General features: G+C 47.1%; 1 protein-coding gene across 1 annotated transcript in view; it reads left to right on the top strand.

The window, feature by feature from the left end:
- The first annotated feature begins 5,615 nt into the window (after nucleotides 1–5,615).
- Nucleotides 5,616–27,688, top strand: part of XIRP1 (xin actin binding repeat containing 1) — a 35,308-nt gene continuing 13,235 nt past the window's right edge. The window contains exons 1-4 of the mRNA XM_071428512.1: nucleotides 5,616–5,749; nucleotides 6,998–7,052; nucleotides 8,384–8,797; nucleotides 9,551–9,632. Coding sequence (XP_071284613.1) covers nucleotides 5,622–5,749; nucleotides 6,998–7,052; nucleotides 8,384–8,797; nucleotides 9,551–9,632 — 679 coding nt within the window. The 5' untranslated portion in view covers nucleotides 5,616–5,621. The remainder of the gene's footprint in view (nucleotides 5,750–6,997; nucleotides 7,053–8,383; nucleotides 8,798–9,550; nucleotides 9,633–27,688) is intronic.

The raw sequence follows: 27,688 nt of genomic DNA, 5'->3' as shown, positions 1-27,688 counted from the left end.
AAAAATGTGGAGAATGTTCTGGGAGGAGTGCAAAATCTGGTTCTTCCCTCAACTGCTTGTCGTTAGTTTGCTGTGAATTCCTGGGTTGGGGATCAGATCTGGAGGAAACAAACATCACAATCAGTATTTTTCAGAAAACCATTGATGCATCAATCTGTTTGTAACAAATAGAAGATCTCTATTCACACCCAAACTGATTTATTCTCTCATGCTTGCTCACTCCCCACCACCCCACTCACACTCCTCCGAGAAACAGTACAAATCTGTGTGCAGCAAAGCTGGGCACATGGGGAGGAAAGAAAGAGGAACACGCAGGTTTTTAGTGGGAATACAGCTATCAAAACAACATTGTACAATTAAGGGGGAAAAAAGTTAAAAAAAAAAAAAAAGAAAAAATAGGAAAAAAAAGTAGAGGTGATTGTGTAAACTGCTGTCTCTGTCTCGTCAGCACAAATCTCTTGTGGGCTTAGGTCAGTCTGTTTGACACAGCTAGAAATAGTTCTGTGTTAACCATTAGCAGCTCCCAGTTCAAAGTTCCCTGTGAGCTGCCTCTGTTCCCTGCCAGCATTCCCTGTGTCTGCTTCAGGTGAGATGCAGGCAGCCCTGCCCAGCCCTGTCCCTGTCCATGCTGGAGAGCTCAGCCCTCCAGCAGGGAATGAGGCACCAAAGCTCCCCTTCCATCCTGGATGCTCCCCACAGAGAATCTGACTACAGCAAACAAAACTGTTGGGAAGGATGAAAGTTTGACAAGAAAGTCTCACAGATATGTATGATTGGCAGAAAGATTTTTGAATGCAGAGTCTGATGAAGTAATAGAGATGGAAGAAGTTTTGATATTGAATTTTTGATATTGAAGTTTTTTGATATTGATATTTGATATTGAAGTTTTGAATTGCTGAGCTGGTCTTAGTGGATAACCAAGAAGGCAAAGGGTGTGTTAGTTAGAAGGGGTTTTTATTGCTTAGAGAAAAGGATAAACCCACCCCAAACAAGAAGATGTTTTTACCAAGCAGGAAGATAGCACAGGCAAACAAGCCTGCTGATGTTGCAAGTAGAAAAAAGGTCTCAGAATTTTCCACTGCAAGAAAACTGAAAAACAACTTCTAGCTTAAACTGTAATGTACTAACTTTTAGTGATTGGAGAATAGTAACATGAATATGGTAATTACAGTAGTTATGATAGGCTATAGATAATAGTTAAGGGATAGATTGGTTCTTCTGTATTAAGATGCTCAGCAAAGGAAAGTATAGAATGCAATGTAACCAAAACCAAAGGGTCTGCAGGGCTGCCTGCAGCTGGAGCTGGCAGCTGTGGGCACAGGCTCTGTCACCCACACCCTGGGCTGCTGTAACACCTGGGATGCAATAAACTGCATTTGGAAGAGCTGCCTGGGGTCCCACATCCCTCATTTCGGCTTTTACATGAAACCAAAAAGCAGAGTTTGCTGTTCTTAGTATAGGGGTCAGGAGATGTCCTGGGCAGGCAGTGAGGCCTCAGAGTGCCTGGAATAAAACTCCAGCCCCTACCCTGGAAGAGTCCTGGGATGCACTCACAGGACAAGGAAGGGTGGATGGTTCTAACAGGTAAAGGTGTGATCCAAAGGAGGAGCATGGAAGTGGCATCACCTGCTGCCTGTGGGAGCATCTGGAGGACTTTTATCACCCTGCTCATATTCTGCAGGGAAATTCCCATTTTTTGAGGGAAAAGGGTGGGATTTGGCTGTTTGTCACTAGAGGAGTGCAAAGGAAGCTTGGATTCTTAAAACCTCTCAGCTGCCTTTTCTGTCCAGGTGTCATCAGGATAGACACACAGAGCAGTAACGTGGTTGTTCCCACCTTTCTGCTGGAAACAGAGGAGGTATTTGAGGCTGGCTGCTCTTTCTATCTCAGCCACCAGTTCTTAATTAGAGTTAAGGACATCTGGAAAGGCCCTTCCAATGCTGAACTGTTTGCTTCCCTTGGAGAACAGGAGCAGAGCATCCAGAACACAATCTGTGTCCCAGATACGTCAGTGGTTGCTGGAAAGAGAATTTGGGGACCACAGAGGTGCTGAATGATCTTCACAGCACCTCCTTACCCCTTGTCCTCCACCTGAGGGAACTGCTGAAGCTCAAAAATCACATCCCAGCTAAGCTTCCAGTTTCTTCAATGCCTCTCTTCCAACTTCTCACAAAGCAAGACACAATCCCCAGAAGTCTTCAAGTGATTATTTCCCTTCCTTGGTTGTCGGAAGAAAAGTTGTTTTGGGGACTGGTGCATCCATCCCTCCACCCTCTAACTATTCCCCCATGGCCTTGATTTGCTACCTGGAGGCAAATCAGTGTGATTCAGGCCCCTCTTCCTAGTAACATCTCAGCATCAGGAATTCCTTCCCATCTTCCCACAGATCCTTGCCAGCAGAGCAAACCCAGAGCGCTGCTGATGGCGAAGGCTGAAATCTCTGTGGGATCAGCAAAGCCCCCAGCAGAGACAGTAGCTGAGGAATCAGCCTGAGGCTCTGTAATCCTGGCAAAAACAGTTCCAAAGCACACTTTATCTAGTGAGGGTGCCTCAGAGCTGTGCAGGGAATTGTTTCATGCAGCCCTTTTATGGAGAGAGGAGCTGGAGAGCAGTAGTCCCCAAAATAATTCATGAGCCTTTTAGCAGCCTCTATTACTCACTATTGGAAGGACTGAAGTGCTCATTGTTTCATTCTGGCAGCCAAATCCTCATCCACTAAAATAAATAACTATCAAGGATGCATCCCAGCTCCAGAGCTTTGAATTGCCCACAAAAAATTAAAATCCTTTCATCCTCCATCAGGTTTGTCTCTTGATAATCCAGCAGCTGCCACAGGCACTGGAATTTTCCCATTACCATGCAGGGCATACTGCACAATCCTCCAAGAAAAATTGTCCATTAGTTCAGGGAAACCCTGGGAGAATGCCTGGCACAAACCTGAGCTTGTACAAAGCCAGGGCTCAGCTCCAGGCTGGTCCCAGGAGCTGCTGAAAGGAACACAACTGACACCACGACCAGAGTCCACCTCGTGGAACCAAACTTGCATCTACCCACAGGACACAGAATTAAAACCATTAATGCTTCTCAGCTGTTTTAGATGCTGAAATAAAAGCTCAGTAAGGAGGTTTGTTCCAGTAAGAGCTGAATCAGAGCAGATGGAGAAGTGCAAGCTATTATTTCATACAGCAATGACAGGGACACTCCGGTTGTTTATCCAGATCTTTGCCTTGCCCTGACTCATTGGCTTCCCATCTCAAAGGTTTCTTGCTTAGCTTAGTCATTTCTGGGTAAATTATCTTCCAACTTTTGATGTAAAAAACAAGCTTTTCTTGTTCATTATAAACCAACACAGTGATTTGCTCTTATTTGTGCATTGGCTTTGCTGCTTGGTCAACTTTCCAACGTGAGCAGAATAAATCCCAGGGAGAACTTTGCAGTAACCCAGTTATTGTTAGGTGAAAATCAGCTCTTTTTGTGCCAAGGTGCTTTTTGAGAGGAAGAGGAGGCTATTTTTGCCAGATTCTGACTTTAATCAAACTTAGATTTTGGCTAAATCAAATCTCCTCAGGCAGCCCTGCCCTCTGTTTCCACTAATGGTGAATTATTTCAATTCATTTCATCTGGACCCTGGCCTGCCTTTCCTTTTTGCCAGGAGGAGCAGTGTGTTCCCTGGAGCTGTTAACACCCCAGAGAGAAACCCTCTCCTGCAGCTCCTGCAGAACCTCCCCAGCAAAGCCACGAGCCCAGGGGAGCACAAATTGAACTGAAAACATTCTCTGGTTTGGAGTGTGGGTGTGTGACCTGTGCCAGAAGCATCCATTTAAAAAAATCCCCTTATTACAGTGGAGCTCCCTCTGAGACAAGGTGGGGACACAGATTCCAGCAGCTTCCCACCTAAATCAGACTCCAGCTTTGGGCTGTGGGTGCCCAGCCAGGTCTGAACTTACCTGGTGATTTTATGGGGAGGAATGAGACCTCAATAATTGGCAAAAAGCTGACAGGAGGAGGGAGGAGGCTTCATCTCCTCTGCTCCTCAGCTCTCCAATTCAACACCATCCCCATTTGCACATCAGCTTTTAATATTTAATTGCAGCTCTGCCAAGGGACTTTGCCTCCTCTCGTGCACAGGAGGGGGAGAGGAAGGAGGCAGCAGCGTGGTGCTGGAGTGCCCCAAGGAGAATATCAAATGGCAGATCTCAGGCAGAGGGAAGAGCTCTAGCATGTAAGTGATTTTACACAAAAACCCCTCTCAGATCACAGGAGATGGAATGAATTAATATCAGAAAAATCCTGTAAACCCTTAGCAATTGAGGGGGTGCTGTGCTGGCTGTGGGAACTGTTCAGGGTGGGCTGAGAAGGGTATTTTCATCTGCTGCCTGTGTTTAAGGGAAAGGAGGGATAGGGAATAATTCTCCCTAACAGGCTCATTTTGCCACAGAGTAAATCCCTGGTGGGCCCTTAACCTGGAATTGTTTAATGTTAGACACCACCACAGAAATGGGGAATAACCCCTTAACTGTGGGAGGTGGGGGCCTGTGATCTGACAGATCTGTCTCTTCTCACCATGGGAAATGACCTGGAAAACAAAAAAAGAAAAACAAAAAAAATAGAAATTTTTAAAGCAACTAGTGAGAGGTGTATTTCCCTCCCTCTGGTCTTTATTTCAGATGTCTTAACAGGCATGAGAAAGGAAGCAGATATTCACAAGTTGCTGAATGACATTCTTATCCCCCTAAAAATCTGTCCCTTTTGAGTGCCTCTGGAAGTGGACACCCAAACATGGCTGGACAATGACTGGACACTGAATAAATAATATTCAAGCCAGAGCCATGGAAATTGCTGATGAAACATTTATTTTACAAGCAACGTGGCTTTTAGAACAAATACTTTCAAAATGTAAATACAAGTACTTAATAATCCTGTAGTTCAAATGTCTGTGTCAGTAATTAAAAAGCAATTACATATAACTTGTGGGTCCCCAGAGCTCTGTCTACATACAGAAAATGAACCCCAGATGACCTAATGTACTTCCAAGTGTCAGATCAGTCACTGCAAATACAATGCCTGAGACTTCTGCTGCACATTTTTGAAGTCTGGAAAACAAGAACATTGTTGGAAGAAGAGGCCAAAGGGGTACTTAAATCTCCAGTAACTGTCTGAATCCAGAGCTAGTCCAGGTCTGTGTGACACTGGAAACATCAGAAAATTTTAACTGAGGATGCATATGCAAATTACATTAAGCAACTTTTAAATTATTTAAAGCTAATTTTCTTCACGTCTTTTCTTCCTTCACATCTCTCACTGTCATAGAGATGAACTTGGGGCTCTAAGAGAATGAGATAAGTGGTAGACAGAGTAGAAAAGACCAATTCCCTGCATTAAGTGTGATTTAATTTAACTTGTGTCTGCTTTAACCCCATTTTGTTTTTCAAAACTGCATTTCAGTGATGAGGTTTGCAGATGAAGATGCAGGTGAAGATGAAGACAGCATTTGTTCCACAGCCTTTTGCTGATGCCCTGAGTGGAGATGGACACACCAATTTTTGGCCTCTTTTCCCTGAGCCTTCCCATCCAGCACCACAACCTTTGCTCTCTTGTTTCAGTGCCAGCAGACAGAAAACATGGAAAAAGCTGAGAGGCTGAGGCCAGCCCAGTCCTTCCCCTCCCTGTGCCCTTCTCCAAGGAGCAATCCAGAGCTCAGGGCAGTTCTCCTGAGGAAAGCTGTGTCTGTCTCAGAGCTGGTGGCCAGGTGGGTGGTGGTTAACCTGTACTTGAAGTTCACCTCAGATCTGAGGGGTTCCAAGGGGGACCCTCCCTCTCCACCTCTGTAACAAACAAACCTCACTCAGATAAGATCTTTCCCAAGCACAGCACCCCAAATTGTCAGGTCTCAAGTGAGAGGTGTGTGTTTTCTGTCACGAGTGCTCCTCTCTGTTTTATATTTCCAGTGCATTATTGTGTCTTAGAAGACAAATCCTGATTTAAAACCCAGACACACTCAGCAATCTTCACTAAATAAAATGACACAGAGGAATTTGCCCTTGACCCCGAGGCCTGGAGCATTCCCTGGTGGACAATTAAAGTTTTTAATCTTGGTAGTTTGTAAGGTGCCACAAGGGAAAGGAGCAAATGCTGGAGAGATGAGCTGGTGGGGAGGAAAGAGGGGTATGGGCACTGCATCCCCTCCTGGTTTCTCTCAACTGTCTCTTACCAAAAGGCTCCAGGGAGAATCACATTTCAGCCCAAGCCTCTTGAGGGCTGATTTCTGTTCTTGTTACAGCCCATAAGTGAGATCAGACCCAAACTCTGCCAAGCACGAGACAAGATTAGGAACAGAACCCCAAGTACATCTCCCTCCATGTAAGAGTGACAGAGCAGCTGTCAAGTCTGTCTCTTGAACTTCCCCATGGGACAGTTTAGTTCCAAATATCCCAAAATTGGTTCATTTCCACTGCAAATAGCCATCTCTCTGACAGGGTCTTTGGAGAAAGCTGAGAGTGCTTTCCCCAGAGCACAGAAGAGAAGGAAGGTGGTTTATTCTGCAAAGGTCTCACTCACCACTGGTGTTATAATAGGTCAGGTACTGACTTGATAAATCCCTTTACATGAGGTTAAAGCTGAATAAATCGACCTCCTGGAAAGCCTGACTTCAGCTCCAAGCTATAAATCAGCAAAGTGCAATAATACACCTCATTCAGGCAATGTAAACCCCCTACACATCCCCCACCAGTGGGCACATGGATGCTCCAGGGACACCTCTGCATGGAGCTTGGGAGGAGAGGGCTCACAATCGCTCTGGCAGTACAGCCCTCAGCTAAAACCAGTCCTCTTTGGCAGATTTCTCACCTCTCTGTCACTCTTCAAGCTTCCCTTTGGAGTCTGTTGGCTTTGATATTTTCCAGAGGGTAAGGGAAGGCAGAACAAGCCTGTCCACAATATGCAAGAATATACTCAGGCTGAAAAGGGACTCAGGTGCCATCTCCTGTCTTCCCTGCAGGTACCAGCGCATCCTGAACGGTGAAAAAAACATGAGCAAGCAAGAACATCCCCAGGTGAGAGCCAAGGGCTCAGGGCTGTTGGTGTGGGTTGTCCTCACAGCATAAAGCTGCAGTTCTTGGCAATGAGAGACAAACAAAAACCCAACATTTTCTGCAATAACCAGTGTTGTTCTGAGAAACCCCGGGACAGGTCAGACCCAATTGCCTCTTAGTATGTACAGAGGGACTGACATACATAAGATGCTCCAGGATGGAAATTTCATGTATAATATTCAGGTTGCTGTGAAGTGAAAAAATTGTGGAGGTAGAGGTTAACAAAGACAATCAAGAAGTGAAGGACCTGGCAGAGGATTTAGTGGTGGCTTGGGAGTTATGAAGGCACCCAGAGAGCCACACTGGGCTGGCAGGGACGACTCTGGGGCATCTCTGCCCTCCTCCTCCACCAGCTGGAGGTTTACTGATGTTGCCCTCTGCATCTCAAATTAGGTGCTTGTGTCGTTTCTGCCATTCTACTGCACCATTCTAGCACTTTCTTGGTGTTTTTTTACTGTAATGGGACTTTGACACCAAGTTCATGGGTAGATTTTGCATTTAGGGGTCTGCAGTTCAGGATCTTAAATGGAATTCCCCCCAGCCAGAAGCTGAGACTACTGTTCTCACATCATGGCAAAGGGACAGCTCCCATCTGCCAGTGTTCCTCATATTTTGATTGCAAACTCACTGGCATAACCTGCAGTTCTCAGCTCTGTGTTTGCTCATTTGACCCTGATTTGTGATAAGGGGCCCCTTACAACCTGGAACAAAAAAGATAACACACCAGAAGCCAGATATTCTGGACTTTATCCAGCTTTTCTGCTAAAAATGGGGTTGATTCCTACTGACCACAGAAAGATGAATTCCATCTAATTAAACAAAAGGCAGAATCTGAAAATTTTTATTTTTGGTCCAGGTTTCTAAGAAGAAACTGGAGATTTCTTATTAAATTATAGAGAGGGGGGGTTTCTCCTGTTTGGAAACACATTTTCATAGAATAGGAGGATGGAGATGGGAATAAAGCAATGATCCAAGAGAGGAGACAACCACAGGCCATATTTTTTCGACTCCAAGGCTTTCTTGCATGTTCATGGACAAGTCAGGAAGGTTCACCAGAAACAGGCAAGCCAGAAACATCAGCACTTCAAAAACAAGCTATTGTGTCCTTAACATTTATTTCAGAGACCATAGAAAGTAGAGGGGATACTCTTTCATTCCACAAAGTTAGAAAATTAACAGATGTGATGCTTGAAGTAGAAGAGCAGGAAAGAAAAAATTCACATGGTTTATTATTGAAATGATATAAGAATCTGTTTTGATATTTTGTTTCTGTTGGTTTTGGGTTTTTTTAGTTCATGGAAGCAAGATATCCATCCCAGAACAATGCCACTCCAGTGGGGAAAAACTGTGCCTTACCTCGAAGTCATCCCTGTGATATGTGCCCAAGCAAGCCCATGGAGCGTGCTCCCATCCCTAAGACTGGTGCTCCAGCAAGGAATTTCAGAGGGCTCCTGACCAGCTGTGACCCCCCTAAAACCACCCCACCCTGTAAGAGCTCACCCTGTGCTCCACTGGAGGCACCATCTCCCAAAGGCCCCGTGAGGAACAGGGAGGCTGATCACACCAGCATCCTGACCACAATCCAGCCCCTGAGCCTGGAGAGCAAACCCCACAGAGACCCAGCCTTCCTTTCCCCTCTCCAGAGCATCCAGAGGAAGGCACAATGGAGTCCTGCCACCACCACAGGGAAGGAGTCTGCTGCAAAGGTCAGTAGGTGCTCTTCTTCAAAAAGCTCTGGAAATACTTTTTATCCTTGTAATTCCTGGATTTTCTGGTGGTGTTTCATCACCCACTGATGTGAATCCCTAGGCACAGGTTTCCATGTAGATGTTTATGTCTAGTGCCACCCAGCCCTGGGTGATTCGATGGCACCAGGGGCAGGGGTGAGATGTTCAACAAACTGTTCCTGGTCGTGATCCTCTTCCTGGAGGGAAGGAGTTGGTAGGAATGGGCAGCCTGGAGAGAGACCTACATCCAGAAAACATGAGAAACTCTATCAACCATGTTGATATCATCTGGAATATTAATTATGGATGAGACCTTATCAGAATTTATCTTGTTCATCTCTTTGCTGTATGGTATCAGCCCCCACGAGGGACTGGTCCTTCACTGGGAGAGCAGCAAAGGGCAGCTCCCATCACTACTGAGTTTGAGGCACAAAAATCATTGTGGGAGCTGGTAAAGGAAATGGATGGATAATCCTGTCTCAGAAATCAAAAACAGGTAGGGAAAGCACCACCACTTAGCTCTGGAAATGAGGTGGAGCATCAAAAAACTGTGAAGCACAGCCCTTGGAGAGAACAGAGCAAAGCCAAGGCTGGGTCCTGCAGGGAAAAAAAATCCACCTTTGGCTCTGGAAAGTCTCTGGTGCTGTCACTTTCCCCTCACTGGGTCTTTGTGCAGTTCTTCTCCTCTATTTATGGGAATTTACCTGTTTCCCTGCTGTTGCTCCCACACAGGAAGGGAAGCAGTCCCGGGACAGGCAGGGGATCATCTCCGCGGTGCCGGATACAGCTGATGACTCAGCCACGGGCAGAAGCTGTGAGTTGGATTTATTTTGGTTTCCAGGCATCATTGCTACCCTGTTTCCACCTCTATAGATGCAGCTGGGAAGGCTCTGCTTGGTCCTTACACGGAGCTGTGTTTCCCACAGAACCCCACAGCAGACACTGAGCAGGCGATGCTGCCTGGGGACATGGGGGTCCTGCCAGGGCTGGACACTCAGGAATGTGGCCAAGGATAGGGAGCACAGAGAGCAGACAAGCCCTTGACTGCAGCCCTGATCAGTCCCACCACACAGAGCTGGCAAATCCCAGCACAGCCGGGATCTGGGCCAGTGATGAGTCCACAGAGCCATGCTGGCTCTCCCTGTGCTGTTATCCCAGCAGTTAAAAATAGCTGCTATTAAATACCAAGGAAGAAATACATCCATGTTTAGTTTGGGATGAGTAATATCTCCCTGCACCTCAGCCTTGAGGAGAGGAAGAGGGAGAGGTTCCTTTGTACCTAACTAAGGAGCCTTGGCTGGGCTCCTTTTTGAATTTGGCAGCAGTGGTGTATCAGAGAGAGTCATCCTTGGCTTAAGATAGGGCATGTAAGTGATCCCTAATGTTATGATATCATCAGGACTAAAGCAGGTCAGGGATATTTCAAGGCAAGAGGCATTTGTCAAGAGTGAAAAATCCAAGCTTTGCATGGGAAAGAATAGAATTTTACCAAACTTTGCTGTTTGACTTGGTGCTGAAAAAAACCATTCTCCAAAAAATCCCATAATGACTGGATTAGAGACCACTGGACCATCCCAGGATTTTTGGCCCTGGATCAGGAATCCAGGGTCCCCTTAAACCAAGTATTTAGGATTTGTTTGTTGTTTTTTTTTTTTTCCCATTTATTTCTTGCCTTTCACACAAGAAGGGGGAAAAGGATCACACACTGCCTGGATTTGAGACCCTGTATTTAATTACCCAGCTGCATGGGAAAAGAAGTCTCTTAGAGGAGCACAAAAATGATGTTTTCCACAGCATTGCTGGGTTTCCACAGCATTGCTGGGATTTTTTTTTAGTATCAGAGCACATGATGTCACCAGTCTATCTAGCTCAACGCTGTCACAGTTTTGTGTGCCTTTTCCAGCACCAGGAATGTCTTTTCCCTGGCTGGCCAGGGGTGAATCATGGCCTATCTTAGAGCCTTACACCACGCCCCAACCCCTGACTCAAAGGCCTTGTAATAGCCATGGCTTCATTGGAAGGGCTTTGTGTGAGGTCCTTCTGGGGAGGCAATTCCATCCAGGGAGCTGGGAATGCCACAGCTCCCGCTGAGGTGGGTGCTGGATTTGCTTTGAGACAGGAGCTGTAATGCTTCCTAAAAAAGTCCAGGAGCCAGCTGTCCCAAATCTCTCAGGGACCAGACACATCCAAGGCTGTACCTGTGCTGTGCTCTGTCATTCCCATGGAGACAGAGAGATGTTGGTGCTCCAGGAGCCCCAGCAGTGACCAGGGCAGATCTTCAATGGGATCCTCCTCATCCCCCACAGGGACAGCCCCACTGCCCTTCCTGAGGGGTGAGGAGGTGTCTTGGTTTGGAAAGACAGGAGTCTGCTCAGGAAGGCAGGAGCCTCCCCTGAAATGGAGAATGTAAACCCTCCCCACCCCTCTGAATTGCTATAAATTTTAAAATAAGGGGCTCTCAGGCAAAGATATGAGAGCAGGAATAATAGATCTTTAATAGGGAAGAAAGTAAAAGGATAAAATAAACGATGCAGTAAACTAGAACAACCCTGACAGAGTCAGAACCCAGCCTGACATCCTGTGGGTCAGGGTGCTGGCAGCAGTCCCATTGGAATTGTGGCTCAGCCCTCCTGCAGTGTCAGGGGTGGCTCTGCTGGAGCAGGGATCCTGTAGAAAAGGGTGCAGTCTCTTCCTCTGAAGATCCAGTGGAAGAAGAGGCAGCTGCTGTTCCTCTGGGAAATCCAGTGGAGAAGCTGTGCTGGTGTTCCAGAATCTCTGGATTATATCCAGGTAGGAATGCTTGGCTCCTCCCTCTGGGCTCACATCTCCCAGTGGGATGCTGTAGTTCTTATCAGCCATGCAGTGACATTCAATGGCTGTTATCAGCAGGTGTCCCCTCCTGAGGGAGAAGTGATTGTGGAAGAGATAAGGCAAACTGCCCACGTGACAAAAGACAGCTGCCATAGAGTTGGTAATAGAATACATCTTGCCTTGCAACCTGGAACACGAGGGGACATCCCCAACTTGGGATGGGGAAAGCAGTGTCAAGTGGTTTGAAGCCACACAATAGCACAAGCTAAGCACAGTTCTCAGGGGCTGGGGTGTCTGATATGGAGGGCAACAGCTTGGCAGTGCTCAAGACAGCTCTGCTGACTGGAGTTGGGTTTATCAGCAAACACACGTCAGTGGGGAGCTGAATAACTGCACAAAAAGTCAAAGCACCAGTGGCTGCATCTCTTTGCAGGCACAGCACAGTCACACCTGAGACACTGCTGCAGGGCTGAGCATTGCTCCAGGGGATGGCTTTTACACCCCTTAGAAAATACATTCCCAAGCAGCCAAACCAGCTGGGCTGTGTGCCCCTGGTCACACTGGTGATATCAGATGATCTGGAGGAAGCTGCCACCAAGGACGTCACCAAGTCACTGATTAAAGTCCAAGTGGCTGTAGTCTGCAATAATGGGATTAAACTGAGCACTGGAAGACTTACACAGCAGAACAAAATTCTTCCTAGGAAGGAATACAGCAAATCAAGGAACCATTTTTCCCAAAGGGAAATAGTTGAAAGCTTGAGTCCTTTAACATTCAAAAGGAGAAGGCACCAGCTAATTTATTGCAGGTGGAATCTTCTGAGTACTCTGGATTTAAAAATCAACAACTTCTAGATGGATTTTGGCAATTAGAGAGAGGCAATTGTGGCCAAGGAAGAGAGGAGAGGGACCTGCACACAGGTTTGTGTGTGTGTGTATTAACACTGCTCCATCATCCAGGGCTTCAGCTGAAGGGCACACGGGGGTGTTCCCTCAGTGCAGAGCAAAGATGAAACAGGAGCCTGAGGTGACTACAAATTACAGAGCATCCAGGCAGCCTCAAACCCACCTGCAAGCCCCTCCTCCCCATTTCTATTCTATTCTATTCTATTCTATTCTATTCTATTCTATTCTATTCATTTCCACCTCTACACGAGGGGAATTTTCAAAGCAAGGAGAGGAGGTGAAGGAGAGGGCAGGAAACAGTGGTGTCCCCCATCCTGCAGGCAGGGACACTCGGGTTTGGTTCAAGGGTTTGCTTGACAGAATCACAGAATCACAGAATCACAGAATAATGAGGTTGGAAGAGACCTCTGAGATCATCGAGTCCAACCTATGCCCTAACACCTCAACCAGACTATAGCACCAAGTGCCATGTCCAGTCTTTTTTTAAACACATCCAGAGATGGTGACTCTACCACCTCCCTGGGAAGAGCATTCCAGTACTTTATTATTCTTTTGTGAATTTTTTTTTCCTAATATCCAACCAACACTTTCCCTGATGTAGCTTGAGACTCTGTCCTCTGGTTCTGTCAGTGCTGCCTGGTGGAAGAGACCAACCCCACCTGTCTGCAACCTCCCTTCAGGAAGGTGTAGAGAGCAATAAGGTCACCCTCAGGACTTTAGCTGGTCACAGTGACCCCAAGAAACGTTAGAAAGTCTCTTTTCCCAGCCCAGCAGTCAAAGAAGGAGTCAGAACTCTTCAGTTCTCGGTCTCACCGTTGTTTATTGTTTCTTATCTATAAAATTCTTTCTCTGGACTGCCAAGGTCCACTCAGCAGGTCAGACACAGGCACTCTGATGCCCTCAGGGCAGTGTTATCTTTTTATACTAAAAATTATGTGTACATTATTTACAGTTACTTTCCAATACCTATCACCTATGTTAGACAGTGAGCTTCTACTCTAAACTAATCTCAAAGTGCCAACATCACAGCAGAAGATGGAGGCCAAGAAGAAGAAGGAGAAAGGCTGGACATGCCCAAATCCCTCCATCTTGCCTCCTGAACCCCCATTCTAAAAACCCAAAAAAATCTATTTTTTCACCCCATGATAAACTAATTAGTATTCTACTTATACTTTTGTGGCTTGCAGATCTTCATATAAGGTTGGTAATTTGCTCCATGGGTCATAATCAAAACCACAGGGCATCTTAGGCTCTGTAACAGCATCTCTGAGCCCCCTGGCAGGGGTCTTGGCAATCCAGGACAGCCAGAGGGATGCCCTGAATTCCGACAGGCCGCCTCCAAGCCTTCTCTTCTCCAGGCTAAACAACCCCAGCTCTCAAACGGGGAGGCTCCATCCCCTGCTGGCTGCAGCCCCGCTCGTTCTCTGCGAGGGGGTGCGGTGCCATCTAGCGACAGCGGCACCGACTCCCCTCCATCCCAAACCCGGGCTCCTCAAGGATACTCCGGGCTCCGCAGGGATGCTCAGGGCTCCACAAGGATGCTCGGGGCTCCTCGAGGATGCTCGGGGCTCCTCAAGGATGCTCGGGGCTCCTCAAGGATGCTCGGGGCTCCGCGTCCCAGCCCCGGCGCTGGGGCAGTGCCGCCCTCCCTGTCGCGGTGACTGACCCGGGGCTCTGCAGCCTTCATTCCACCCTCTGCACCGTGCTGCTCGGCAGATGGGCTCGGGAGAACATGGCCAGTGAACTGGAAAGGTCTGAAATGCTCCCTGAAAGGCGGGGGAGAAATGCTGATTTAAGATAAAAGGCTGTGCTCACGCCGGAGTTCAAGGAAGCTCCGGCACTTGCCATGGTAGAGGCTCGTACAGTCAAAATAATCCTTAAAAGCTCATTTCCCTTCCAGCAGTTGCTTTTCATGGGCATGAGAAGCAGGAGATGAATGTCAGGGCTCATGTAAGTGGCCAGTCTGTCCAGCCCTCAGTGCTTTGTGCCTCTGCCACTCGGGCAGGAGGGAAATTTGGGGTGTTTAAGCACGAGATCCATCTTGTGCCCCGACTCAAGCACCTCACATCACAGAAAGAAGGAGTAGCAGGATGTGCCACCCATCCCCTGTCACCTCTCCCAGCCCCTGTGACCGATCAGGGGAGCTGGGATCACAGGCATTTTTGGGGAGGCTGCCATGGGAGCACACAGGGATTCCTGGAGGGCAGGGAGGGGATCAGCCTCTGCTGCTCAGCCCGGCTGAGATCTGCCAGCAATCAAAGCAGACAGGCTTGTGCCTCCTAATTGGCTTTTCCTGCAAGCCCCAGTCTCTGCTTTCACTCAGTCTAACCTGAAGAGCCTTTCCCTTGCTGAGACCCTCCTGCCCTCTCCCCTGGGCTTCCAGCAAGAGCCACCCCATGGCAGCCAAGGGCTCAGGGCTGCCCTCTGCTCCAGACCCTGGGGCTGCTCATCTCTCCCCTCACACACTCTGTGCCTCTCAGAACACCCCAGTGCCTCTGTGATTTATTTTTTCTCATTTCCTGCCTTCTAATTAGTTGCTGTCTTTCAGACAGGATGACAAAACCCTTTCCCCAGGAGCTGTGCAGAGCTGCCAGGTAGCTCAGATCTCTCAGGACTGCAGGGGCACTGAGGGGACACACATGGAGGTCACAGCCCACAGCAGAGCAGGTCCTTCACCCAGGGATGGAGAGGGACAGCAGGAGTGTGACAGCCAGCCTTGTGTGCAGACACAACACACAGATGTGGCAGATGAGAGCAGAACTCCACACAAATGCACACACACCCCCTCCCTGTGTGCTCCTGCCAGGCACAGGCAGCCCATGACACACAAATACCCACTGCCATCTGCTGACTGAGCTGGTTTACTCTGCCCTTGGCCTCCTGCATTTGTGTCCCTCCATGCACATGGAATAAATAAGATATCTCAGCTCCCAGTGTACTGCTGTGTTTGCAGGCACCACTGCCACCCCCTTGGTGCTACCTGAGCAGTTGTGTGCTTGCTGACAGCCCCTGCCATCCCCAGCCCTCTGCCCCACCACCTGGCTGGCCATCCAGGACCTGCTATCACCCTCCTGGCAGCTCCTTTTCTGACCCTCAGTTATGGAGGGAACCAACAAAGAATGCAGAGACCACATCAGAAGGAGGGGTGATGATCTCCAGAGGCACTGGGTGTGACACAGGCAGAGGAGAATAGCAGCTCATGGCCCTGCAGGATTGTTAAAGAAACTGGGCCATGGCAGAGAGGAGCTGGGCCCTTCCAGGAGCCTCATGAAAACAGATGTTCATCTGCAGCTGGACAGGTTGTGATGGAGGCGATGCCACGTGATGTTGGCAAGGAAACCACACCTCATGCTGAGCTGAAGCCTGGGTGATGTGTGGTGTCCTCTCCTGATACCTGCAGACCCACAGGGAAAAGAGAGGGGCAGCAGCCCCTCCAAGCACCCCTGGCAAAGGAAAAAGTCCAGCAGAACTACTCAGGAGAAGTGCATGAAAAAACTTAAACCTCTCAGTGCCTAAAGAGGGCTTATAAATGAGGGAAAGGAACCTTTTATGTGGGGATGTAGTGAGAGGACAAGGGGGGATTATTTAAAACTAAAAGAGGAGAGATTTAGATTAGATGTTAGGGAAAAAAAGCCTTTATTCAGGGGGTAGTGAGGCATTGAAATGGGCTGCCCAGAGAAGTTGTAGATGCCCCCATCCCTGGAAGTGCTCATGGCCAGATTGGATGGGGCCTTGAGCGACGTGGTCTAGTGGAAGGTGTCTCTGTCCAGGCAGGGGGTTGGGAACTGGATGGTTTTTAATGTCCCTGCCAACCCAAACCACTCTGGGATTCTGAGAAACTGCAAAATCAGCTTCAGTTGCTTGGCCCTTTGCAACAAAGAGCATGGAGTGTTTTATCTCAGGTGATGGGGACTTGTGCTAGTGGCACAGCCAACCCACATCTTCCATTGCCATGGGGTGGTGTTTTCAAACATGAACTCTCTAAAGGTGTCAGAAAAGCAAACCAAGGAGAGAACAGCAGGGCCTGGTTCAATATTACTGGGTACATCAGTCAGATTGTATCCCAGCCTGCTAGAGCTGGGCTCTGAAAACCACCCCCAGAGCCTTTGGTTATGTTTGTATTTGTGAATTGGCTTGGCCAGGCAGCATCACCAGCTCTGGCACGCAGTTTTACTCACCATTAACATGAAAATAATAGCCTTTGTCCAGCTGAACTTTGAGGGCACTGAGAGTCCTCCAGGTTTGGGTGCTTTTATTATTATTATCCTTCTCCAAACACTTCCCAGAGCAGCCACCTGTGACCCCACATTGCTGCAGTGACAGGAGCAATTCCCAGCTTGCCATAAAGCAGGTAGAGTAGCTGTCCTTCTTTAGTCACTTTCCCAAAGAATTTTTTGATTTTTTTTTTTTCCTTGCTTCTAAAAGACTGGAACTGATGAGGAAATAGGGAAGCAGAAATTGTAGGTAATACCTCTCACCTTCCCAGCATTTCTCTTCCAACTTTGGCTGTGGCCAGAGGTGGCAGGGGGGCCTGGCTGTGAGGCTCACAGCCTGAGGACATGACAGTGAGTCAGGGAAATGCCTCTCCCCCATTGCAGCACTGCCTGGCTGCATCCCCATCCCCTGCCAGGTTACACCAGGGGTATTTTGAATGAATAAATTCTGAAAATAAGCCAGGGCCCCAGCCTTTCCCAGCCCCTGCTCAGAATTGCTGGGACTCATGATTGACTCAGCCTGGTGGAAGAGCCATTTCACTGTTCCCTAAAAATAGCCCAAGTAGTTCATCCTCTCAACATAGCCCAGCACCCTGAGATAAAACCAGCTGCCAGAGACCACTGGGAGGCAGTGAACAGGACTGAGGGTGTGGGGTGTGGAGCAGGGCTCCTTTTGGGATACACAAAGGGCTGCCTGGCCCTGGGCTGCACACAGATTTTCCGCTGGGGCTGTCTGAGACACGACTCAGCTTTTGGGACTACAGAGACCTCCCTGTAAGTAATTGTGGGGTAGGTTAGAAAGGGGTGAAGTGTTGCATGAATATGAACCTTAGACTGATCCTAAAATGCAGGGCAGAGGAGGATGCTTAGTGCTTCATGCTATGAAAGCAGTGTTGGAGCTCATGGAAAGCCTGGATTTTATTCTGCTGGCCTGGATCCTGGTAAATCCTGCTCTGTGCTGCAGGTGTGCTCCACGTAGGGTGGCTTTGGTTTGGTTCATGACCATGGTTTAGGGCACCTGGGTGCGTTCTAGACAGACACAGAGCATTGTAACTGTGTGCTTTTCTTATAAATACTGAAAAATTTTCTTAAAATACTGAAAATCTCAGCTTTGAAGCTTAAATTCATGGGGACAGATCTTAGTGTCTACTGTCTCCCCAAAAAAAATATTATTATTTATGATCACCTTGAGCACAAATAGAAGAAAGAATCTGTATGGGATCCAGATGCTGGGGGTGAAGGGGACACTTCCAGACCCAAATCCTATTCAGGACTGGTAATGGGTAGGCAGCAAAGTGTGGACTGTTCAGAAGGAAATGAGCTTTGCTTCATTTTACATCCCTGGGGAACAGGAGACAGGGAGGATTAGTTAAGGAGGGAATTTCTTTCCCTCTTTCTTCAATCCCTGTCTCCAGAGAGGGTTGAAAAATGTATTTGTGACCCTAAGCCAAACAAAGGGCTTCAGGAGCCTGTGGGGTCAGCAGCATTAATGTGGCCTTACCCCACTCCCTGTTTGTGCTCACATGTGTGGAAGGACACTCCAAAAACCTGTGTCACTCTAAGGTGGAGCAGAAATGTGCCCCTGTGTGTGCACAGGGGTGTCTCCCACCTGATTATCCATCTGCCTCTGGCTCTAGGGGCTGTCCCGTGGTCACCAGGAGAGCCAGGACTTCAGGTCCAGCCCTGGGGATGCCCCTCAGTCACCATGGGAAGGGCCTGACCTCAGCTGAAAACAGCATTATTTTATTATTTTCAGCTCATGCATTTGTCAGTGGCCAATATTTCCTTCTGAGATTCATGTCCAGCTGAAGGCTGTGAAAAGAACAGAAATTCTGTAGCTTTCCCCAGTTCCCTCCAGGTCTCCAATCTTTGTATCAAAAAAAAAACAAAAAAACCCAAACCAAAAACCAAAAAACAACCTACAAAACATGAAGTACCTTCAGACTTTTGTTAGAAAAAATGGATTTAGGGAATGAAAGGTGGTGTTGTCTTCCTTTCCCTATGCCTCAGGTACAGATATCACCTTGTGAGAAGAGGCAAAATATAAAAAATCCATACTCTTGTTCAGGTAAAGTGATAAATTATTCACTAGTGGCAATTAAGGGATTCAGCATGAGTGGAAATCTGTAGGAACATCTTGCAAAGGCTGTTTTCAGCCCTTGAATAGACTCAGTATTTTACAGCATACAAAAGCTTCCTTTTGGGGGAAAACCAGGCAAGGATGCCCAAAACCTGCTACAAAAAGGGAGAAAATCCCTCTTTAGCACTGGTGAAAGTCCCAGGACTGGCTCTGAAGAGAGTAATAGGAATCTTTCCTTGAAGTACTGTGCCTTACTGGTGTCTTACACTTTCAAGCCAACCATTTCTCTCCTCTTCCATATTCCCACTGGCAATTTGCCTCACTCAGAACCAAATGGAAATTCCTGAGAATCTCAGTAGCTACAAGTGGGTTTGGGGTTTTCTCTTTAAAAGATACTGCCCAACTGGTTTGGGGTGTGACTCTTTCATCCAAAACAGCATGAAGCTTTCTTGGCTGCCAGCAATGCAGAGCTGACAGCAGCATGGAAACACCAGGACAGGAATAGAAAGGCAAAGCAGGGCCCTGCAGCTCCTCAGGGCACGTGGCATCCCTGCCATGCCCCCACGTAAACACCATGGCATGGCAGAGAAATGCTGGGAGATGCAGCAGGAGCCTGACCCCAGCCGGGCCCTGCATCCCAGGCAGGCCGTGGGGCTGGGGATGCTCAGGGATGCCTGCACACACATTCCCAGGGGATCTTTCCAGAGGGGTGAGAGAGGGCTTCCCTTAAAAGGTCTGGTATTTGTGGCATGCCAAGAAGCCCTCTCCCCAGGCTGAGGCTGTTCCAGCGGGAGCTGGGAGCTGCTTTTCCTGGGGAAGGGGCTTTAGAGGGAGGGGAGCTGCTGTCATGAATGGTCATCCTGAACTCCGGGCTGGAGGGGCTGAGGTGCTGCAGTGCAGAGGGAACAGATCCTGGGAGAGGGGTTAGGGATAAAAGTCATGTGTTAATGTTGGGTTGGACATGATATACACACACATGATCAGGATCTAAGAAGAAAAAGTTTCTTTTGTTCTCCAGCTTATATACTCTTAACAAAGAGCATGATCTTAAGTTATTAACTACATCACAATAACTTATTATATTTATTGGTGCAAAGCAATTAGCTTCAATATAATCAGTAAAAGTTTTACAGAAATTTAATATTTAATAAAGCATCTACTTATTCATCTACACATGTCCTTGTCTACTATTTAATCTACACATCTACTTATATTATATGATATTATATTATATTATATCTTTATATTATATATTATATATTATATATTTTATATTTTATATTTTATATTCATATTTTATATTATAAAATACATTATATTATATAATAACTTCAGATCATACTCTTAACAAAGAGCATGATCTTAAGTTATTAACTACTTCATAATAACATATTTATTGGTGCAAAGCAATTAGAGTCAATATAATCAGTAAAAGTTTTACAGAAATTTAATAAAGCATCTACTTATTCATCTACGCATCTACTTATCTACTATTTAATCTACACATCTACTTCTATTATAAATATATTTATATTATATTCTATTTTTATATTTATATTTTATTATATTATATTTTATTTTATTATATTATATTTTATATATTTATTATAATATATTTTACATTTATATTTTATATTATATTTTATATTATATAATAACATATAATAACTTAAGATCACACTCTTAACAAAGAGCGTGATCTTAAGTTATTAACTACTTCACAATAACTTATATTTATTGGTGCAAAGCAATTAGCTTCAATATAATTAGTAAAAGTTTTACAGAAATTTAATAAAGCATCTACTTATTAATCTACACATCTACTTATCTACTATTTAATCTATACATCTACTTATGCACGTAGTCTAGCTTACAAAAATTTTCATGTATCTTTTCTAATCTATTTCTATGCTAGCAGCCTTTTCTCCTTTGCTATGCATACACTGTAAAATCATCAATTGTTATTTCTCCTATTAACTCAGCTTTGCTTGCATGGCAAGCCCCTCCACACCAGTGCTGATGACGGGATAGAGGAGACAGAGAAGTGGGGAAATGGAGCAGGGGTGTTTGTCACCGGTGCAGTGAAAAACCCCTCTGTGAATAGCAGATAAAGTCACTGGAGGGTGCCAGAACGAGCAGGGCGTGACCCTCGATGTGTCAGGGGCAGTGACACACAGGGGACAGTCACTAAACACCCCCTGGGCCTTGATTAACCCTTTATTGACTCAGAGTGAGGTGGTGTTTGCAGGGGTCCCAGGACGAGGGAAGAGATGAGAATCTTGAATCCATGTTTCAGAAGGATGATTTATTATTTTGTGATATATATTAGATTAAAAGACAATTATATACTAAAACTATACTAAAATAATAGAGAGAAAATTATTTCATCAGAAGGCTAGCAAGGAATAGAAAGAATGGAATGATAATAAAATCCTGTGACTGCTCACAGCCTCGACACAGGTGGCTGTCACTGGTCATCAAGGAAAAACAATTTCACAAGCTGGTTAAACAATCCTCCAAATCACATTCCAAAGCAGCAAAACATGGAGAAGCTGAAGCTTCTCAGCTTCTCAGGAGAAAAGATCCTAATGAAAGGATTTTTCATAAACTATGGCTGTGACAGCCGAGGGACACAGAGAAGGAGGCGATGCCCAGGGCATGGTTGGGGCTGCACCCACCTTGGTACCAAGCCTGGGGGTGATGCTGGGTCCCTCCCTCAGGAAGGACAAGCCCGCAGCAGTTGGCCCACGCGGGAAGGCCACGTCCCCAGGCAGCAATGCCACTCGCAGCTGTCTCTCAGCAGAGCTTCTTGGCATTTTTTTGGTGCCCAGAATAGAGTCCTCCACATTCCTGGATTTTTGCAAAGCCCAGAAATAGCCCCGAGCTGCCTTGGGGCAGATACTCAGCTCTGCCTGAGGCTAAATTTTCCCAGCTCTTCTCAGAAGCTCTCTAAATTACCTGGGGGGTCACGATGCTGCTCCTGTAAAGGACATTCCAGCTGATACCAAAGAGCCAAAAACATTTTCAGAAGTGAACAAAGATCATGAACCTTCAGTTTGGAGGTGCTGTAAATTGCAAAGAGATCTGATTTTGAAAATCAAGGGCAGGAAACAAGATGTTCCTCAATAAATGTTTTTTTTCCTTCACCCCCTTCCACCCTCTCAGATGTGCAAATGCAACTTTACACGTGTGCAAAACGTTAATTATTTTACTATAATTAGTGGACAATGCCTAAAAGCATTAAATGATAATTTTAATCTTATTTCCTCTTCAACACAGCTGGTCTTTAGTTCCATTATTTTATTTTACCTCTTTGTCTAGCACCTTCCTCTGTTTCTGGCGCTTTTCTTTTCAGTCCATTTCCCACCCCAGAAATCACCTATTAGCTCTGTGTACCAGAGCTCCCATAATAATTGCAAGATATGGCTTGCAGACAGGGCAAAATCTCTCTTAAACCCTTTCAAAAGGGAATAATTGCTATTTATTTGATATGTGTTAGTCATTACATTTATGTTCCATACCAGCAGGGCTCCCCACCTCCAAATCAGGGATCTATTGTAAGTGATGCTGGACAAATTTATTTGAAAGGGCAAGGTGTGCTCATGAAAGTTTGGAATCAGGAAAAAAAAAGCCTTGTTAGGTTGTATGATTTTTATTAATCATCCAGCTGCAATCAGTGCTGTTCTTATATCTGAGTTGGTAGGTGAGCATGAGGAAATCTCAGTAATTTACTTTTGAAGGTCAATCCTAGAATGTATAGTTATAACAGGTACTCTTGGACCAAACCAGTAAAAAAGCACATGAATTCTATGTCAAAAGAACATGTTTACAATGGCCACTCTGCCACAGAATGGGCCAATCCACGGCAGAGAGAAAAAGCTTGAATTTCAAACACTCACAGTCCTTTGTAGGACTGAAAATGAGAGAAAGTACTGTGCTTTGAAAAGAGAACAAAGTGTGATCACAGGGGGCAGCACCCGTGAGGGTGAGCAGAGTGTTTTAGAGTATGACTTTTCCTCAGTCTTTGCTAGATTCTAAAATCCCATCCATGCTCCCTGTTGCACCTTTGTCCCACCATTTTCCCCCCCTTCCTTCAGAATAAAACAGATGCTATTTTAACATTCTCTAAAGCCTCATGAATGGGTCATGAGGGCAATGAGGAACAGATAGAGATTCTCTCCTACCCAAATCCTTTCTGTCCCAGAACTACCCTTCCCTGCCCACCCATCACTGAAGCATCCCAGAACCACTCACCTTTTCAGCAGCCTCCAAACTGGGGCAGCAGGGAGCCTGCCCTGCTTCCCACACCTCCCTCAGAATGTGTCCCCTCTGGCAGAGCTTGCCTGTGGGCCAGGGCTGCTGACAGAGGGGTTAGGGCAGAGATCTAAACCTTTCCCTGCTGCCTGAGCACCCCCAATGGGCTGCCTGGCTCCTGGATTAAGCAGCAGCACTGGTTTCCCAGCCAGCTTTTATGGGTGCTCACCCATCTGTGCAAATTCCCCCAGCCCAGCCATGGAGCTGGGCTGGTATTTAGGAGTCACTTTGGTCAGGAAATTGATTCTCCGGGGAGAAAAACTGTGAGGAGGATGGGACAGATGTGATTCTGCACATGCAGCTGCCACCTCCAAGGGCAGAGGCACTCAGAAATGGGGTCCCCATCTGCAGGGATGTGCTTCCAGCTTTGGGACAGGTCAGTGAGGTGTTAATGTTTCACTGGGATGAACAGCAGGGACAAGCAGGTGGCACTGGGGACATGTCCAGTCACACAGGGGTGTCACACACTCCTGGGTCAGGAGGCTGAGCTGGTAGTAACTGTCTCATGGGGGTAACCCATGGCTGATCCCAGGCAGGGGGGAATACCAGCCCCAAATTCCCAGGAAACAACCAGCCCAGACAGCCACAAAGCAGCACTTCCTTGTCAGTTCACCTCCATCCAATAGAAAGTTGCTTTCACAATCTGAGGAAATCACTTGTTTTTCTGCCCTGACTGCCCCAGTGCTGAGGAGCTCCAGGACAGGAGTCCCTTTGCTCCTATTGGCCTCTGAGAATTGGGGTTGGGTCCTGCACCATGGGATGCCCCAAATATCTCGTGGTACTGGAGGCATGGCATAGCCAAGGCATGAGACCAACAGCACATCTGTTCTCCATGGCACAGGACAGGCCAGGCCCAGCAGCCAGCAAGGCAAACCCAAAATTGACCTGCAGAGCAACAAATCAGCAGACACTGAGCAGAGGGTGGAGGATGCTGGATTCAGGAGGAGACGCTCTCTGCAGCACTACTCCCATCAGTGAGCAATGAAAAGGGACAGAACCCAGGCAGAGCTTGCCCCAGAGGCCCATCCCTTTCCCTCTGATTTCTACAAGCCCTGTGCAAGCCCCCATCTGCTCCCAGGCCCCATTACACAAGCCCAGCTCCCACAGTGCCGTGGGGCGCGCGCGGCGGCGGCAGAAAGGGCTTTGCTTAGCAGCTGTGTTTGCTCAGGGTGGCTGATTTTGGGAGCACAGCTGATGACATGTGGTTGGCCAGGCGACCCAGGAGACTGGTGCTGAGCTTGCAGCTTCCTTTTTTAATAGGTGACTCAGGCGCTCGGTAGCTCACTGGGGTTGGTGGTGGGAGCCGGGCTGTGAAGGAGTGCCAGCAGCAGAGGTGGTGGACACCAACAGGTGGGTAGCGTTGTTTGTTCATTGGATAAAGTGGTTTAAATAGAAAGTAGAGTGAGACAGAGCTGCCCTGTTACTGCTGAGATGGGGTTTTCTCAGGGGAGGGAGGGGGCAGGGGTTTTGTTGGTGATTTGTTTTCCACTTGTTAGGAGTTGGCTGCCAGGTGTAAGATGATTCTGGTTCAAGAGACCTGCAATATTATCTCCAGCAGGAGACAAAGCAGTTGAGTGATTTATGGGCAATAATTGGAGAGGAAGTGAGTGAACTTTCAGATAAATTTATGAATCTTTTCTCCCCATTGCCTTGCCTACTCCCCCTGTGATTAGAAATATCAGTGAGTACAAAGGAATACAAGGAATTATTTTGCCCTGCTGCAAGTTTCCTCCCTGCCTGCCTGGGGTGTGACTTACAGGGCAGAGAGGCTGTAAACCAAGCCCAACCTGCACATACATAGGGCATGGGAAGAGCTCAAGAAGCCCAACAGCTGCTCCTTATGGGCATGCAAACATTGCAGCCCCTGACACAAAATGTGCAGATTCATCCGGCGCCAGACAGTGACACGAAGGACATTGCACCGACAAACGCCAGCAGGGAAGAGCATTCCCTGTATCCTTCATTTGGACAGCAGCGCCGTCGGCCACGGTGCCAGCCGCTGTGTGGGACAGGAGGAGGGGGGCTTCAGGAGATCTTTTCCTCCTATTTTAGCTCACAGGGGATGCTTTAATGCCTGAGGTATCGTGTTTAACACCCCTGGGGCCGCAGTGGCGCGGTCAATCAGCGCAGCGTGGGATGCATCGCTCAGTGCCGGGGCGGATGCCGAGCGCGCCAGCGGAGCCCTTTGCTCAGCGAGGCAGAAATGGGGAGCCCAGCCCTGGTTTCAGAGCTGGCTTGTAGGAGTGTCGGGGGGTAGGATGGTCAGGATGGACGGAGATGAAAGATCTCTGAAGCCAGGTCGTGGAACTTGGGGTTTATTGCAAAGGGCCTGGGTGCAGGGCCCTGCTGGGAGCTGCCAGACACAGCTCAGAGCAGGCTGAGAGAGGGAGAGAGAGATAAAGAGAGTGGTAAAGAGGATGAGAGAGCGAGGTTCCCGTTACAATACCATAAATCTTCTTCTGTGTTGAATATTCTGATTCTCTCTAACCAATCTAGTACAAGATACAAATCCTATAGCATTTACATACAGCCTATAAGAATCATTACATTGCCATACTGTCTTACATTTTAAACCCTATAAACTCCTCTTTGGGCCCCTTCTGCCAAGCTGGCAGGGTCTGCTCTGACCCTTGGGCCTGTCTGCAAGCAGAGGGTGTTGTTTCATCAAAAGGGGATCACCTTCAGCTGGCCACACCATTGTTTTCCTGTTGTTCAGTAACTGAGGTATCTCAAAGCTTGCTTTCATTTCAATATCACTTATAGTTTCCATATTCTTAAAATCTTTTGCCAGACAATCATATTTATAAGGCTTTCCTATTTCATCTTCCCCAACACTGGCTTCCACCTCAAACACAGCAAATATCACCCTAAGCCTGAGTGCATAGTGACCTTTAGCTGTGCTTCAGCATCTCCGGCCGGGGAGCTCCCCGCTCCCTCCCAGGGGATGCCGTGGAGCCACACCTTGCTCCCAGCTCCTGGCTTGTCCTCGGTGCTGCTCAAATGTCACTGTCCGGGCACATGTGACAGATCAGCCCCCTCATTAGCAGAACGAACTGTTGTTCTTCTGTTGCTCTTATCTATAATTAGCAATTTAGAGGGAGGCAGCAGCCTGTTTCGTCAGGCAGAGACCAGATTTTTGTGCAAGCGCAGAGCCAGCACAGAAGGTTTGGAGCAGCCCTTCTCCAAGGCAGGAGGCTTTGTGAGAAGTGATAAGCAAACACAGGGCTGTGCACAGCCTGTGCATTAAAAAAAAAAAAAAAAAATTAGAAGGGAAGAAGAAAACAAAAAGGAAAAAAAGGAAGCAATAAGGGGATGCCTTTAACAAAAGCCTTGTATCTAATTATATCTGTCATTAAAACAAGCCCTGTGGCTTATCATCCATCCAAGCTAAGGGGTGAAGGAACGGGCACCACTGACACTGTGCTATTTCCCTCTGCCTGAACTGCAAATCTTCCTTCAGCTGCGCTATTTGTTCATGGCTGGAGGGGCATGTTGCTTTTCTTTGTGCAGTATGTGAACCTACAGGCCTATAGGTCAGTACAAATTATATCATCTCAGCAGTAATGCCCATAGCCTGGGGTGGGAGGAGACCAGTAAACACCACCAGCCCAGCTCATGGACACAGGGATGCTTTTGCTAAGCTCTTCTCACCAAAATGGTCAAGCACAGGAGCAATTCTGTCAGCCTTGCATTGCCATGAGGTGCTCCCACCTCCTAGATGTGGTTTTCAGGACAGCCAAGGGCTTGTGTTCATTTTCCCAGCCAGAAAGGCTGAAAATGTGTGCTTGGTTTCCTTTCTACTTTGAAGGCTCACTGTGCCCAGTTCTCCCCATTGCTCTTACTGCAGGACTTAGCCAAATCCCATTACCATGCAAAGAAGAAATTTGCTGCTTGTCAGACTGATTGGACTCCTTTTTGTCTTTCCAGTAGGTAATTCAGCAATGTAGGATGAAAGAAAGACATTCCCAGACAGGATTTTTCAAATTCCTCAAAAAGGAATTTCAGATTCCCCAAAGGTTTCTGAAGTTAGTTCAGTACCTGCTGCAAGGACCCTCCTGATGTCCCTAGGACAAAGGGGAACAGTTTTAGACCAGAAGAGGAGAGATTGAGATTAGATATCAGGAAAAAATTCTTTACTGTGAGGGTAGTGAGAATGAGTTGCCCAAAGAAGTTATGGATGTCCCATTCCTGGAAGTGTTCAAGGCCACTTGGACAGGGCTCAGAGCAACCTGATTTAGTGAGTGGCATCCCTGCCCATGGCAGGGGGGCTGGAATGAAATGTTCTCCAAAGTTCCCTCCAACACAAACCATTCTATGATTTCCTGGATGCTGTTCATCTCAAAAATCCAGGATATAGTCACAGTTTGGGGTGTCTTGAGCAGACTGGGGGAAAATGGTGCAGCCAGAGGGTGGTTACAAACTCACAGCCTATCTCAGGATGCACCAGCTCTGACCCACCCTTGCCACTGTCTGCAGTGGCTGTAGACAGATAATTCCCTTTGACTCAGTGTTTAAGCTGTGGACAGCAGAAATCAGGGAGAGAGGT

The sequence above is a fragment of the Agelaius tricolor genome, unplaced genomic scaffold (genome assembly GCF_023055355.1).
Source record: "Agelaius tricolor isolate 1412-34295 unplaced genomic scaffold, bAgeTri1.0.p SCAF_6, whole genome shotgun sequence".
Classification (NCBI taxonomy): domain Eukaryota; kingdom Metazoa; phylum Chordata; class Aves; order Passeriformes; family Icteridae; genus Agelaius; species Agelaius tricolor.
The sequence above is the reverse complement of the archived record's forward strand: the minus strand, read 5'-3'. Positions and strand labels throughout refer to the sequence as shown.